We start from the raw sequence: 17,987 nt of genomic DNA, 5'->3' as shown, positions 1-17,987 counted from the left end.
GTCTTATAAAACAAGAAATTAATTTTAAAAGAATCTGAATCTGAACAGATAGATTGTTATTATATCCTTTGCATAAATAGCATAGGATTGTTACAACGCTGGGGAGGTATATCGATATTGACCCATTTCCTGATACAGGTAAACCTTCGGATTGACATATTATATTTAAGTACAGTGTAGGTATAAACTTTACTCATCAAGTACCCATTATTTAACGTACTATCTGGTCAACCAGTTGTTTCTAGATAAAAAAAACCTCACAGTTTCTAAATTACAACTTTTCATTAACCGCCTCCGTAGGCTGTGTGTTAGATTTTCTAAACTGATCGAAATAAAGAAAGATAGTTGGGGCGAAATGTGAGTTATCATTAAAGTAAACCAGAGACTTCAGTGAGCCCACATAGTGCTGACAACAACAGACCCTTTCAGCAGTGACTGTGTACAGACAACAGAACGAGAACAAAATATAAAACAAAAAGTACAACACAATGTATTAAATAAGGACTTTTATTATCTGTAGACAAAGCTTTTCGGTATTCCTCAATATTTCACTAAAGATTTTCAGGTATGGCCAATAGGTATTAAATGATACCATTAACAAACCAGAGAGCATTACAATATCACGGAGCTGTATCTGGACTGGAAGTGAAATAGAGAACATGTTTTTTTCCTTGGAAAACAGGATGGGGCAATGGAGTAATAGGAGCAATTGAGCTACATGTACACAGTTCCTGTAAAATCAACAATTATCGTAACAAATTAAAGGCAATTATCACTATCTTTGCTTGAATTGTTACATCTACAGACCTAGTTTGAATTATATCATTTCATAACCTATGGAAATGGTTCTGCAGTAGTTCCTTTACCCATACACATGGAATTGGCTCGTAGTATTGGACCAGATAAAATGTTTTTGCAGTATTGGGACCTGAAAAAACTCCATAACCATTACATTTAGATTAGTTCAAAGGCAAGTGAGTTACCACTTCACCACCCGACTTGCTGTTGGAATAGTGATCGTCTGGCTAATTAACTACAATGGCAATATACAGTGAACTCTGGTTACGATAAAGACTGTTACCGTGGCTATGTTGAATAAGATCAGATATATTTCATTTAAGTGTCACACATTTTAAATACATAAAAGTACATAAATCACCTACATATAATACATTAAAATGTCCAGCCTTATCAGACTTACGAGATACTAAAAAACACATATTATGCATAAAACCGACTTGCCTTTCACAGGTCATTATATAATATTTGTACAGAAAAGCATTATTAATCTGTTCTTATATGTCACTCTTTATAGAGATCTATACATGTTTAGAGTATTATATAAGTTATATACATATTATACATGACAATCCCCGAAGTCACATTTTGCAGTTTATTGTATTAAGTATGAACATATAAACCTATACATTCACATTCCATCGTTGAAGATAGATGTATAAACATTCAAGTTATTTGTGCCAGACACTATGTTTTCCTTTACCCGGCGATAATATGGCGGACATGCGTGTTAGGAGGGAAACCTATTTTTTTATTTATTGAAGAATGATGTATTTATACGTCCTTCAGTTCCATAGGTTGTTCAGGCTTTAAAAACTTGTGTCAATAGTATTGTACGAGAGCCCATACAGGCAGGACACTGGACCTTGTCTCGTGTTTATACTTCCGTGTTCATTTGAAATGAGATACTTAAGCGTTGAACTGTTTTTGTATGGTATTTATGATCTATTTGAATGCCAGAGCTTTGCAAGCAAACAACATAATGTGCGTTAGCTTGTGGATATATCTAGCGAATTCCACATTTTCAGAGTACTGGACATAAAAAAAATTTCATACAATACATATCAACACTTGGGTAGTACAAAATCTTGGCCATTTCTTAGATTATATCTACTATTGTCATTTACTCTGTTTGGGTAAAATGTCATTTAAATAAGAAGGAGCTAGCTTATTATGCATTTTGTACAACAATAACTTTTTCTGTTTTCGTCTGTCTTCGAGTTTATCCCCAACCAGTTTCATCATACAAGGACTGTCTACTAGCAAATAAAGACAAACATGTTACTATTCTGGCCGCTTCCAGTTGTAGTTTTTCTATCTTATCAATATCTACAATGGTACAACCATCCCACACTTCACAAGCATATTCTAAAATAGGTCTAATGAATACAATATGTAATTTAGACAAAATTTCTTTTTTAATAGTAAATTTCAACTTTCGTAAAACAGACAAATGCTTTGAGATCTGACAATATTAGATATATTTTGATAGAAATAAAAAAAAAAATACAACCGAAGAGTGTTGCGTCAGGCTATGTAGGCTACCACCGACCAGTTTGTATGTCAATGTTTTGTGCCTTTGTAGCGCGATACACGTAGTCAGTTTAACTGTCCGACTGGTATAGGCCGCCATAGATTTGCTACTGTTCGGCGTTCCACCTTGTGTACCTGTATTACCCGTGACCTAGAGCTCGGAGATTTTACTCGCCACAAAAGCTGCACAATTATGGCTGACCAAGGACTAAGTTTTGACAATCCACTGTTTAAGCAGTTTGCATTTTACAGTGGCGTTGTCATAGTAAAGACAATGTCGATGAGTGCGCTGACGGCATTTAATCGGATTAGAAAGTCGGTAAGTACAGGATGTGACATCACGTGCCTGTTCTGGTACCGATCACGTAGGCACTATTCAATCCTCTCGAATGTTAACGTGTATCGTAAACACTGGCATAGATAAACTACATGTAGATGCTCAACTGAATTTGATTATCTCGAATGTATCTATATATAAATATGCCTACTTATGAGTCGCAAGGCTTCAGGTTGAACTAAACACCGACACAGGAGCACTGTCGAGGGAGAAATTTCTGCCAGCAAGCCCAGACCTATATATCTGCTTTAATGGATTATCAATATTAATTGCATATATATAATTGGCATGTGAAGTTAAAACCATATCATTTGGATCAGGTGATCTGGTTGATGATGGAACGTTCAAAATCTATTTGAAAATCTTCGCTTTCGATCGTGGTTCTTTAATTTCGTCAGAGCATAAATACACTCATGTGTATAAACAAGTACGATGACTCACTGGTGTCCTAACAAAATTATGTGGAATTTCCTTTTCCCCCTTTTTTTTTTGTACATTTTCACATGGTAAGATAGGAAAACCCTCTTCTCTGTATTATCGCCTTAAGTTAATACAAAACCGAATGAGTTGTGTATCGCGCTAGTACGGTTTATCGCGCTAGTACGGTTTAAGGAATACACAGAATAAGTTGTTTATCGCGCTAGTACGGTTTATGGAATACACAGAATAAGTTGTTTATCGCGCTAGTACGGTTTATGGAATACACAGAATAAGTTGTTTATCGCGCTAGTACGGTTTATCGCGCTAGTACGGTTTATGGAATACACAGAATAAGTTGTTTATCGCGCTAGTACGGTTTATGGAATACACAGAATAAGTTGTTTATCGCGCTAGTACGGTTTATGGAATACACAGAATAAGTTGTTTATCGCGCTAGTACGGTTTATTGAATACACATAATAAGTTGTTTATCGCGCTAGTACGGTTTATGGAATACACAGAATAAGTTGTTTATCGCGCTAGTACGGTTTATTGAATACACATAATAAGTTGTTTATCGCGCTAGTACGGTTTATGGAATACACAGAATAAGTTGTTTATCGCGCTAGTACGGTTTATGGAATGCACAGAATAAGTTGTTTATCGCGCTAGTACGGTTTATGGAATGCACAGAATAAGTTGTTTATCGCGCTAGTACGGTTTATGGAATACACAGAATAAGTTGTTTATCGCGCTAGTACGGTTTATGGAATACACAGAATAAGTTGTTTATCGCGCTAGTACGGTTTATGGAATAATAAAAGTATTACTCTTTTGTTTGAGAGTCTCAACGACACAATACCAATCCCAGCATGTGACCGGGTGGTGTGTCTGTCGGGTATCTTCGGCGGTACGCTTCAGTGATCATGAGGTGATATCGGCATCAGCACGAATATAGCGCAGCCATCAATGAACAATACTAAACTAATCCTACTTACCATAGTTTGAAAACCTTTGATATATTTACATTTCGTCTCCTAATTACACGTACAGTAAAGTATGCTCTAGTAGCTTCGACTTGTCAAATGAAACCAACTCCAAATCAGTTGAAACGCCGATGAATCCGTAGGGGACAAGGGGGCAACGCATTAACAAATAATATCGAATTAAAAATAAATAGGCTAACTCTTGTAATTATTGTAACATGTTACACAGAGATATGAAATTTGATATCTTTGTCATGCTCTTGTCGGCCATAGTGTAGATTCCCAAAACGTAATTTGCCTCAACCCTTACTGACGTTATGGTCTTTGTGAAATTGTCCACGTAAATGTAACACACAGAGACTGACTCAGACGTTTTTAATAGAAGTATACATTTTCTTTACTAATGTGTCGGTGGAATAGATGGATCAGGTTACACGTGACACACCTTTTCTGTGGGTTCTTTTTATACACGTCTGTTGTGTAGTCTGGCCTCGTCGGTCAATTGGGCAATGTAGGTTCATGTGGCTAACATATATATATATATATATATATATATATATATATATATATATACGTCAGGTGTGAAGTTGGACTGTTACTATAGCAATGTAGGTTCATGTGTGTAACATACGTCAGGTGTGTGTCGGACTGTTACTATAGCAATGTAGATTCATGTGGCTAACATATATATATATACGTCAGGTGTGAAGTTGGACTGTTACTATAGCAATGTAGGTTCATGTGTTTAACATACGTCAGGTGTGTGTCGGACTGTTACTATAGCAATGTAGGTTCATGTGGCTAACATATATATATATATATATATATATATATATATACGTCAGGTGTGAAGTTGGACTGTTACTATAGCAATGTAGGTTCATGTGTTTAACATACGTCAGGTGTGTGTCGGACTGTTACTATAGCAATGTAGGTTCATGTGTGTGTCGGACTGTTACTATAGCAATGTAGGTTCATGTTTGTAACATACGTCAGGTGTGTGTCGGACTGTTACTATGGTAATGTAGGTTCATGTGTGTAACATACGTCAGGTGTGTAGTCTGTCGTGTTAACCTGTAATATTATAGGAGTAACCCAAACCGTGATTTGCACTAGCCCGTCTGTCCCCGATGTTACCTTTCACCTGCATTTGTGTAGTCAACGTTTTAAGAATTTGGCTTGCATTTGTGTAGTCAACGTTTTAAGAATTTGGCTTGCATTTGTGTAGTCAACGTTTTAAGAATTTGGCTTTGCAAAAATATTTTCTACGCGTTAGTTGAAATCGTTGCACAATAACAAATAACTGGCCGCTTGTTAAATTATCGGGGCTGGTGGTAGGCACAGGGACTTGAGAATTTGTTACAGTCTACATCATCAAACTTTATTTCCTCTGAAGGAGATTAGTGAAGCAAAATGAAATCGATAGAAGGAAAAATAAGAATGAACAGTGAGAACAGTTCATTTTACACGAACTTAGAGAGAAACAAAGAAGCACGGCAAAGCATGTTACTCATTTCGCGTTCCGAAATTGTACGCTAAATTCGAAATGGATTTTAGCACGTAAATTGGACGATAAACCGAGCCGCTTTCATCAGGAATCGATTCTTGGCAATATCCTCTTCGAAGGTAACGAACAGTGTAACACCTGATGTTTGGGCGAAGGAGACGTCGTTTTTGTGTGGAAGCGTTGGAAACACACGGGCAAAACTCAGACAGGACTTCCTGTAAGAAAAGTTCATGGAGATTACAGGAATACGTGCAGTTGGAGCAGCCATGACCTAAGGGCGAATGAAACGCGCGGAACTAGAACTATACTGCTCTTCGGCAAACGACCATCTGTCAGAAATTGTCCGTCCGTCGTCCAGAGCTATGTTATCGCAGGTAGCGCGGAACAGGCTTGTGGCTCATTGTTTTTGAATATTTATTAACCAAAGTATTATTTCATGCGTGACTAAAAACGTTATTTTCTTGTATGTTGCCAGGTGTTCGCTAACCCCGAGGACTGTGCACTAGGGAAGGCCATGAACAAGGAATGTAAGCCGACATTGACTGATCCCACCGTGGAGCGCATCAGAAGGTGAGCCATGTCGGAGAATTTGTCTAAAACCCGCACTAAGATTTCATCGTCTCTGTGACGTCTCAAAGACGGATGTTTCCTTCTTTTTTCGGTTTTGCCTCTTAGGTCAACTATTATAAGTTTACCGCTATTTTTTTATTTCGAGTTATTTTCCAAATTTTCTAGATGTACCGCTTCAACGCAGAGTTTATTAAAAATGTACTCTGTCTCATGAAGCAAAATGGGAAGGAATAAAACAGTAAAGTGTATCTGCGAGAGATAAGGCGATTATAGACGGAATCGGAGTTGAATTTCTACATTGATTTCTACACGGAAAAATAATTTTACTTGCCACATTGACTGTGGTGGTTCAGCTTCACGGTTGAAGGGGCGTGTCACCTACGGGTTGTATATGAAGAAGAAACCTGAATATCTTGACATCTTCATTAAGGATGTGACCATAGGTGAAGATATATTTTCGCGGTAAATGATCGCAGGTTTTCATTCACAAGTATCTTATTTAATATGTTTTAATTTTAATCTGAAATATCTGTAGATACAGAACATCAATTGCTATTGTCTAGGTTAATTGATGTTAAACGGTTGTCTTTCTATTGACATAAAATCAGTCACTTCACACCGATATAATACAATACATTGTATAGACTATATCTGTTTTCTTTGTTTTAGGTGCCATCTTAACGATCTAGAAAACGTGGTCACATTTGTTTTGGTGGGATTGCTGTACGTCGCCAGCGGGCCAGATCCGACAACAGCTGCGATGTACTTCCGGATCTTCACCGGATGTCGTCTCATGCACACTGTTGCTTACCTAGGTCAAATTCCTCAGCCATCGCGGGCGCTCATGTTTGGCGGGGGATTGGTTGTGTCCATGTTGATGGCAGTTGATGTCATCCGCAAGGCCACCTTCTGAATGCATACATAATGTTGGCAGAATAGATAATCGAACTATATTTGTATAAACAAATTATTTTTGTATCCACTAGGGCAATGACATGTATTTCATTTGTTATTAATCGATTCTGATGCGTCCACCAGCCAGCCTGCTTCTAATTCCAATAACATGAATAACACGTTATCATTAGACACTTTAAGCCATGTGAGTCATCCTTGATTATCAACATCCATTTCTTATGTGAAAGTATTGTACATGTTTTGTGCTTTCCATCAAACAAGATATAGCACTATAAATTGTGCTTGAATAATATTTAAAAAATGACATGATTTTTTTCATAACTTATTGTAACTATAACTGGTATTGCATATAACGAAACGTTTTCTTGTCAGACAAACCCGACAACAGCCAAAGATACAGATACGAAACTAGTAAGAATCACCGATTCATTGTAGGTATTTTTAGGGAGGAGGAACGGCACCCATTTACCTAACAAGTAGATGGCTTACAAATGACACTCAGTGCTGCTGTGTTTGTTTACAGACGTAACTGAGCTGATTTTTTTTCTCAACCGTACGATGGATGGCTGATGATATGATGACAAGTTTGTCACTGTCAACATCACAACCTATAGGTCGATAATGATGTAGATTTAATCAAACTGAATATATTTTAAGTATTTATCGCAAACATACATGTAAGATCTTTTATGATAAATTGCCTTCATAAATTCATTTGAATCTTTAACTTATAAATAGTCATCATGACTCAACTTGTCATTTATATTGGTTTCTATCGTGGATAGTAAAAACAGACTATATATAGCTGAAACTCGCTCAGGTGTAAAAATCACTTGTTGACAAGGTAATACAGGTAAATTTCAGAATGTTGATTAAGTGAGAATGAACCAACACCAGCAAACAAACCATACCAGGACATGTTAACCAGGCCGTTTAGGCTATCTAATTATTTCTCTAACACACATATACTGACGAAGGCTGGCGTATCTCGACCAGAACATTTGTCAGCTCAGCGTATTCATAAATAATTGCTGAAATTCACAGCACTTCGTACGTGTTCAGGTGGACTCGTACGTGTGTGCATTTCACACACATAATGTACTTTTATGTTACGGTAACCCACCGGCGTAATGCATGCATTTATTTTGGTGTAGCACGCGTACGTGTACACACATATCGGTAAAACAATATGTTGGTGTAACACATGTAATTATCCAGTAAGTTATTATAAATGTATACGTACATTTTCAACAAGGATATAACTTAAAGTGTTAATATCCGACAACACATACACTACACACATACGGACGTGAAGTGAGCCGAGACCACCAACAACATGGCGTCCACACTCACTTTTGACAATCCTGTGTTCGCACAATTCGCATTTTATGGAACTGTATGTGTGTTCAAGACGATGGTTATGAGCCTGATCACGATAAAACAGCGTCTGAGTAGGAAGGTAGGGAATTTACCTGGGATATCTTAGAAATGATCTGGATGCGCGTTATACAAGTGTCCATATATATACTGTATACACATTTATGCTCCAATAACTTCTCACAACAACTACATGTATGTCAACGTATACTTGAAAGTACTATTAAATGAGGTTTAAACGACACGGGTTATCTCCCATGTACAGTAGACGCCCGTGTGTGAGGTTCATGGACATAGCGAATCGGATTAGTATACGGTATTATTTTTTAAAGCCTGTATATCAATACTCTGGTGAAATGGAACATGTAACTTGATCGATTGTTAATATGTATCATGGGCTAACACAACTTCGCTAGCCAAGGTTGCTAAATATGATGTGAATATCTCACCTGTCCGACATATGACCAGCTGAGCAATCATATATAATTAACTGATACCTGTCAAGGCTGTCAATCACTTTTATAACTTTACGTTAAATACCATGTACTATATGCTGTAAAAATCAATTAGAACCCAGAGTTCGGACTGCACGGGTCGATTTACGGATATTCCGGAAATCGCCTGCCGACTCATTCCTTTAATAAATACTATATTTTGGACCATACCTGACCATCTTGGATTATATATTCATTCGACAAAAACATCGCAACAACCAGAAAAATCGTTGTGATACATAACTGTAAGAGCCTTAAGAGGAATGCTTTTAAGACAAATAGTTAACTGCGGGCTATTTTCAAAAATCTGTATATTTTACCTCAAACTCTGCGTTTGAACTAGTTTTCCTGAAAACAGATTTCTTTCTACGTTAAGATTTCTTTAGGTGTCTAAAAGCATTTTTCATGATTGAAATGCCTCCCTATATGCCATATTTGTGTGTGAGATTTTTCACGGCCGTGCATTTCGAGGTCAAAGGAGAATTAATTAATGTTTATACATTTTAAAATCAAACCCCGTTTAAAGAAATATTACCTGTTTTGTCATGGCTATTTTGTACAAAATATGTGATCGACATGTATTTTCTGTATTCGAAACCTACATTTTAGGCATGTTTTGTCGAAATTAACAAGCAACAAATCGCAATGTTATTAGCTGACAAAATAGGAATAAGGTTTTCATCTTCTGACATATCTAATTATATCTAATTTCATTTTATCCTGATATACCTCTCTAACTTGATCATATAAAAGACATTTATAAAAAAAAAAAATGGTGATACACAACACAAGGAATATAATTCAGATTACGGGGTAGACACTTTTGTGTCAAAATATTATCATGAATTGAATCTATTTGAGGTATCAAAAGTTCAAGGTCAAAGACAATATGAGGGGGGAAAAAAGGAAAAATTTGCAACCAGAGTTTTATTATTGACTTATCAAATTCAAGAACAATTTCCTCAGATTTTACCTCTCGTGCCTTGGTGCGGGGTCCGTCGTCCGTCCGTTCATTCAAGGCCACATGAATCAAATATGGTAAAATCTTCAAACGACTTCTAATTAAGCAAAAGGCACAGAGAGAAATGAAAGTTGGTTTATATGAACGACCTTGACCTACATTCAAGATCGCAGGTGTCAAATATGCTAATCGTTTTAAACGACTTCTCTGTAATAATCGAGAGACACAAAGACTTGATATTTGGTCTGTAGCTTGCCGGTGTGAAGGGCTACCAAGTGTGTCTTTATTAATGACCTAAACACTTTAAAGATTACAAGGGTAAAAGATATTGAAGTCTATATAACCAATAAGCCCTGGTCAGGATATTTCTCAGGTAGGTTGTTACGAGCCTCGTATTGAAGGAGGTATTCAAGGATGTTCCATTTAAGTCTTATTTTTCTCTGACAATATGGGGCGGTGTACCCAACGACTGGTCTCATTTAATAGTTTATATCGACGAGGTAGCGCTCTAAAGTAAACAAGACAAGCGGCTTTTGCAAAATTGACAAAATCGGTGAAAGAATAGTGATCCAATATTTTCATAAAAAGGATTTAACACCTAGGGATATCCATACTGATATGGTAGCAACAATAGGGAAAGATGCCACTTCATATGTTACAGTGAAAAGGTGGGTGGCGGAAGTTAAGCGCGGCCGACAAAGCCTCACTAAAGGTGTGTTATTCCATCAGGACAATGCTCCTGTTCACAAGTCTGTCATTGCCATGGCTGCCATTCACGATTGTGGCTTTAAATTGATTGAGCATCCGCCTCCTTATTCACATGATCTCGCTACATCAGACTTTACTCTATTTTCAAAACTGAAAACAGCTATTTCAGGCACCCACTTTCAGTCCGATGAGTACGTCATGCATGCAGTGGATGACTTTCTGAACAGCCAAGAAAAGGAGTTCTATAAAAGTGGCAAAAATTGTGTAGATACTGAAGGGGATTATGTTGAAAATGCAATATGTCCGGCAAAATTCAAATCCTTCAATATGAGGCTCATAACATATCAATCAGTGGAGGGCTACCACGTTTATTTTAAATGAACGGGGGTCAAATATACTAAAATCTTGACCAAACGACAAAGAGAGCTGATATTAGGCAGGTACATGTATCAAGCAGGGATCAAGGACCTTGTCCCTCATTCAAGGTCACATGGGTCAAATATGGTAATATCTTTGAAAAAGACTCGGATAACTGGCATTGAATGAGTAGTGTGCTGGAATGAAGAGCTACAACATAAGTTTAAATGAATAAACATAGCTTACTCTTATATTTCTAACAAGTGATTATCAGGTTAGTGTCTGTATAAATGACTTGGATCAACTTCAAACTTGCATTGGACGCAGGTGAGCGATACAGGCCCTTTGGGACTCAAAGTGGAGCTAATTTCTTAAAGCAGTGAAGATTATGTGTTGCCAACGCTCACCATATTGACATTGATCTAACTGGCATTAAATGTAAGTGAGTGCCATATTTGATGACGTAATCGCACCAAACCTCTTTCTGAACTCTCCGGAGGGACGAATCGCCCAGTGATTGAATGCCGCAGTTATATTACAGGTGGTCGCCAACATGGAGGACAGGCTTGTCAAGGGTCAAACAACCATCTTTAATGACGTCGTCGTAGAACGAACAAGAAGGTACAATTTCTTGGTCAATGTCTAATTCTTTTCCATGTGAAATTCCATTGTTGTCCAATAAAATTTCTATATGTTATCAAATCTCTCATTGGGCTGTCTGCTGTGATGAAATGATATTACATTACATGAGATTCCATGTGGATATTGGCTTCCACGATCGCATGCTTTCGTTTGTTTGTTTTTGTTCTCGGACGTATGTATGATACGTTTCACCTTTCTCTTATTATCGGATGAATTGACAAAGGATCACTATACCGTCGTTTTGGGCAGAAACATGTAATATGAAAATGACCTATCCATCGATGATGATGGTGATGATGTGTTGCCTTTAACGTTTTCATCAATTAACTTTTTATTCAGTAATTGGTTGGACGCCATTAACAACTAAAAAATGCATCTCAGAATGGTTCCTCTGCTTACATTTTTATTGCTTGGATGAAAAATTTGCATGTTCACAAATATCCATTTTTAATTTGCCTCGTGGCCTTTCATTTTCTTCAGATGCCATCAGAATGACGTAGAGAATGTTATTCCGTTTATCCTGGTGGGCGTGCTGTACGTACTGACAGGTCCCGATCCATGGTGGGCTGCCTTCCACTTCCGGTTATTTACTGGATGTAGGATTTGTCACACAATAGCTTACCTATTTGCTATTCCTCAACCTGCGCGTGCATCCATGTTCGGCATCGGCTGGCTCACTGTCGTATCAATGGGCGTGTCTGTTTTAATGCGCGGGAAATTCTGAGCAGCAGGCAAAGACGAACTGGAAAAACAGAGAAAAATATGATGGAAACAGGAGAGAATGAGACAAAAACAAAATGAGGGAAATAGAAGAAACATGTGATGTAGATAAATATGAGATGAAGGAAGTAACTAGGATTGTGTAACAGTCCAAATGAATGTAATTACTGATGAAATTTGAATTGTACGCCATTGGAATGATTGGCGTATCTGATATTGGCGAATTTAAGCTCAAGGAAGATACAGTATATGTTATTTTTCAAATCAAATGATATCACAACGTACTCAGTCTACCATGCCTCCTTAACTTAAGGCCATGCTTTGACTTTAACTCCAAAGTTTACTTTTACCTTAATTTTAACCTTGCCACCGGAAAATATTACAGAGTGTGAGGAGAATGCCTTGACTAAAATGTTCTACGTTATCTAATTTTCTTAAGGAACGTTTATGAAACAGGTTCGAGGTTGAATTTTAAGCCGACGATAGAACTAATTGGAAAACACATAACAGGGACATTGTTCAATGTGTTTAGAGCTCGCTCTAATATTTTCTCTTTAATATGTTTCTTCATCTGTAGTAGGAAGATTTCGTAGTAGCCGAGGGACCTTTGCGATGTGTGTAGAAAGGTCTAGCACTGAGTACATGTTACTCGTGGTATGCGACTATAGATTCCCAGACAAAACACGAATTCTTCCAGATCATAGTACATGACCAATCTAACATAACTGTTTGATGTGGATATGTCACATGATGGGAAACCAGTCTCAATGTGTAAAGGTATCTTTGGCACACTGGTAAAATCTTACCACCCTCTAATGCTCAGTGTTCTTGACAGGCCCTGTCTGTATGAATCGGCTATCACTATGGGCTGTGTAGAGGTCTATCCAAATTAATCGCGTTCTTTATTCAGTTAGACAAATTCTCGTAAGGAATGGCATAATACCTCAATGGTGATTACTATATGTGACAAACTCATTCTAGTGTACATGGTCTAGCTGTTTTACTTATGAAACTTCATCACGTCTTTCTTCTTTGCCTGCATTCAACTTTTGTTTTATTCTCGTTCACAATACATTGCATAGAGAAAGAAACATATTTGCATCATATATTAATATACAATAATTGTAGCGATCGTTGTCGGTTGTACACCGTGCTATTTCATAATAAATTCACATTTCTATAAAGCATTGTGTTTTTATTTAGTTAGGCCCATGGTGTTAAAATTCATTATCTTACTATAAACAAGGGTGTAGCGGAGACAAATACAGGTAAAAAAAAAAACGAGTGTATTTTTAAGATCTCGTAACTGTAAGATTTGAACGACAGACAGAGTCGGAACACATGTTTACCTTTTTAATACGATGTTCATCGATATGGCCGAGGGCTAAACCGAAGGCACATGCTTCGGCGGAAAATATTGAGATGCCGTCTGTGCAGAAATTAGCAGTACAGCAGGCTACAGTCTCTTTCTCACCTTCTTTGGAATCACCTGTGTAAAGTTTTGTATGAGAAGGGGTATTCGAAATGCATTCCCGAAAGAAGGATTTATGTTTTTCGGGCATTATACTGGATTTACCTCGCTCATGTAACGTACCATTAGAATAATATGTTTGTATGTTCCATTAGGTAACATCAGATATCTTAAATTCAGCTATGTCGGTCAATTTTTATGTTGAGTTCTTGCAGGAGATTTTAAATCGGATACCAAATGTTGGCAGTAGTTTTGGGCTTTGCATAAATGTTTTGGTATTTTTTGTTGAATACTGGGTCAAGCGCATGCTATTTAGGGGGATGATTTAAGTTGAACTGCAAACTGTAATGTAAATTTTATTTCTGTCATAAAGAGGTTGTTATTAGCTTCCACGTGAAGGCTTCTAACAGGTGTTGTTCGAAAGGTTCCTAGGACTAGACGAATCCCCTTGTTATTGATTGGGTCTAGCATTTGCATATAAGAACTGCGTGCCGACTCGTATACTATACAAAGGTAGTCTAGTTCTGTTCGAAGAAGTGATCTAGAAATGCGCAAAAGCATTTCACAGTCCGCTCCCCTATAGTATGAGAAAGGACTCGTATAGTTTTCAACGCCGCGGAACACTTATCCCTTAGATGTTTTATGTGTGGAATGAAGGACAGTTTTGAATCGGAAATGAGGCCAATACATTTTGTCTGTTCGACAACAGGAATTTCGGTGCAATAAAGTGAAAGATTTGGGTCGTTGTGTGCGTTTTTTGTTTTTTGCAGAAATGCATGCACACAATTTTGGATTTGAGAAATGTCAAGCCTCTTTCATCGGCCTAATTTTGTAGTTCGATTAAACACTGTTGAATTTGTCTGTCGTTCTAAGGTGTTCTTTGATTAATAACAGATTTTACATTATATATTGCACAAATAAAATCATACCATAGTCATTTGGCTTTCCTGTACCTAACCCTAACTCCCAATTCTTAGTTGCTTCTATCGTGTGTCTTTTGTACAATTTTCAGGGACATTTTGTAACCAGCTAAGAAGTGGTGAAGTAAAGGCCTCAGAATATCATCCATACGGAAGTAGAACTACCGTTCCTTTTGCATTTTATTAGTTGAAAATCCAACTTGCATCTGACATTTATTTTGTTTTGTTTTGTTTTGTGTGTATCATTTTATTACAACCATGTGTAGTGGAATGTACTCTGTCAAAACAAAATTACATGAGAATATCTGCTGGTTCCAAACCAAACTTTGAACTGGAGATTCGACAGGTATACTTATATTGATTGTACGTCAATGATGAACATTATCGAACTTATTAAACAATAAGGCATGCATCGTCAATTTAATCAACTTGCTAAACAGATGTCTATCGACAAGTTGTGTTTGATGAATGCCGAGGTATACAACGACAGCCAAAAGTAATGAATGAATAGCAACTTCTCAAAATGATTAGATATCCTATTAGAATATATTGCGAAACTACATAAAATTCGTGTTCAAAGGCAAAGGTTATACGTTTTACAAAATCTAGTACAGAAAGAAAGCATTGATGAACTAATCAAAAACTGGAAAAAAAGAAAATTGACCACAGATAACCTACTTAGCAAGTGTCCAATACGTAAGTAAAGAACAAATAAAGGAGCTTGAAAGGAAAATATATTGTTTTATCTGGAACAATGGGCCGGAGCGTGTTAAACGTAGTGTTATGATAAGTGATAAATCGGAAGGCGGTTTATTAATACGGGATGTTGAATCCCATATTGATGTTTTAAATGTAGCCTGGATACAAAGGTTAGTATCTCCTGTAGACGCCTGTTGGAAGGTGATTCCAAATTATTATTTGGAAAAGCTTGGTGGCGCCACTGTGTTGTTTCGTATGTCCCCAGGACACATACGCAACCTTCCAAAAAACGATGTACCATATTTTTATATTAACATCCTACAATCATGGTTGAAACTTAGAGAAAATAACGCGCCGATCGTTGATTATAACTTTACAGATATTTGTCAAGAGATCATTTGGGGAAATAAACACATCAAACTTAACGGAAGGTCGCTAATTTTTAAGACCTGGATTGAGTCCAGGTTAATTTTTATCAACGATATAATTGATAATGATAGTATAAATGAAATAAAAATTTACCAACAATTAAAAGAAACGAGAGACTGGATAAGTGAGGTAAGTCAGGTAAAGAAAGCTATTCCTAAAGAATGGAAGGACAAAATCAAGGGAGATAATGCACGGGTAAATGTACAAACTGACTCTGATTTATTAGTCTTTGATAAAGGAGTGGGTGTAAAACTTGATCAGGTAAATAATAAGTTTCTTTACTTAGCATTTATAAGAAAAAAGAAATCAGAGTCATACTGCAGAGGTATGTGGGAAGATTTGTTTCAGTTAGAAAGCAGTGGTTTGATTTTTCATGAATTATTTGAATTTATCAATGATATCTTAATAGAGAATAACGAAAAAATTTCAAATGGAAGCTATTCCATAATATTCTTCCAAATGGAATCTTACTTAAAAGATGGAATATTATTGATAATGATGAATGTTGTATATGTAAAGTTAAGAATGATTATAAACACTATTTTATTGAATGTCAATGTGTAGACCCATTGTGGAATTTGATACATGATCTTTTACAAAAACATAATTACAATGTTCAGCTAAGAAATATGTATTACATCGTGATAGGATATAAGATTGTTGATAAGAAGTACAAAGAATTTAACATTCTTATGTCCCTGATTGGTTATACAATATATAAACACTACCACATCTCTAATAGAAGGGTAGACAGTTGTTCAATTGTGTCTTTATTCAAACATTTTCTTGAGAGAAAATTACTCCTACAACGATATAGAGATATAAAATTATTGAAAAGCATAGCAATGTATTTAAACGAGTAACATGTAAAAAACGAATAAAAAAGAATGATTAAAAGAATCAATAGAGAATGTGCAATGATGATAAACATGGCTCTGCGAGCTTATTAGCTCTTAAAATGTACTAAAATAGAAAGTTATGATCTATGTGTAAAGATGGGTAAATGAAAGTATTATGTTTACATGAAAAGGGCGTATTGGTGATATATACGCTGCGTGTGTACTGATGGTGATGGTGTTTTTACTGTGAGTATTCTCTATTTTTGTGTGGGTCTGTGTATAAACCAGCACGTATATGCAAGTATGCTGCCGTTAGTATAGAGTTTCTGCTTCTGTTTTAAGGGTACGTGTGTGCAAGGGTGTGTGTGTGTGTGTGTGTGTGTGTTTGAAGGAGAGAGAGAGAGAGAGAGAGAGAGAGAGAGAGAGACACACACACAGAGAGAAAGAGACATAGAGAGAGAGAGACAGAGAGAGACACACAGAGAGAGACAGAGAGAGACAGAGAGAGAGAGACAGAGAGAGAGAGACAGAGAGAGAGACAGACAGAGATTATTACTTTCGAGGATGAAATTATGAACACCACGTTTGTATGATTTGTATAACGAGAAATGTAAAAGTATGGTAATGAAATATGAATGAGAAGTTGGACTATATACATATAATATTAAGATATATCTATGAGCCTATATCTGAGCATAAAAAAAAAAAAAAAAAAAGCCAAATGGTCATATTGGCAGTAACTTGATTTTACAGCAGTTCATAAATCACATGATTAAATTTCTAACCGATATATATACAAAATGTATATTGATTCTGAATGTCGATGTTTTTTTTTTTTAATTTCGTATATGTTCCATTCTTTGAAAGAGGTAGCAATATTTAAATAACATACCTCTTTTGTATCTCTGAAAAAAAAATCTAACAAACACGTGCTTATACGTAAAGAAGTGGTCATCATTTATCACATTAATAGGTAGCATCTAAATAGTATAATGTCTAAGGTAATACATCAAATTATTAGCAGAACTTCTTATGCATATAAAGGGATTGGTTTCATTTCTTTTACTGTCACTTATAGAACATTTTTTAACAGTTTTTGTGGTGGGATATTCAAATTGCCCTTCGTCCGTTTGCTGTCTCTAGTTGTTCGTAAAGAATTCTTGTTATCGTTATTTCGTTATAAAATACTGAAAGGACAGGCAGCCATTTGGGTTTCACCTGTTGAAGTTGGTTATCGCTATTCGTGAGAATTACTAAATGTTTCCCCTTGTTCCTAGTTATACCCATTCAATTTTCAGTCTGGT

General features: G+C 36.5%; 2 protein-coding genes across 2 annotated transcripts; both read left to right on the top strand.

Moving 5' to 3' along the window:
- The first annotated feature begins 2,418 nt into the window (after positions 1-2,418).
- LOC117321578 (microsomal glutathione S-transferase 1-like) lies at positions 2,419-9,107 on the top strand. The gene is made up of 3 exons (XM_033876039.1): positions 2,419-2,650; positions 6,057-6,151; positions 6,821-9,107. Exons 1-3 carry the CDS (start codon positions 2,525-2,527, stop codon positions 7,062-7,064), a joined length of 465 nt encoding a protein of 154 aa, XP_033731930.1. The 5' UTR covers positions 2,419-2,524; the 3' UTR covers positions 7,065-9,107.
- On the top strand, positions 8,369-14,535 carry LOC117321579 (microsomal glutathione S-transferase 1-like). The gene is made up of 3 exons (XM_033876040.1): positions 8,369-8,525; positions 11,505-11,584; positions 12,086-14,535. Exons 1-3 carry the CDS (start codon positions 8,403-8,405, stop codon positions 12,327-12,329), a joined length of 447 nt encoding a protein of 148 aa, XP_033731931.1. The 5' UTR covers positions 8,369-8,402; the 3' UTR covers positions 12,330-14,535.
- Positions 14,536-17,987: the final 3,452 nt, after the last annotated feature.

Source organism: Pecten maximus, chromosome 2 (assembly GCF_902652985.1).
Source record: "Pecten maximus chromosome 2, xPecMax1.1, whole genome shotgun sequence".
In the NCBI taxonomy this organism is placed as follows: Eukaryota; Metazoa; Mollusca; class Bivalvia; order Pectinida; family Pectinidae; genus Pecten; species Pecten maximus.
Note: the sequence above shows the minus strand (reverse complement) of the source record. Positions and strands in the feature narration are given on the sequence as shown.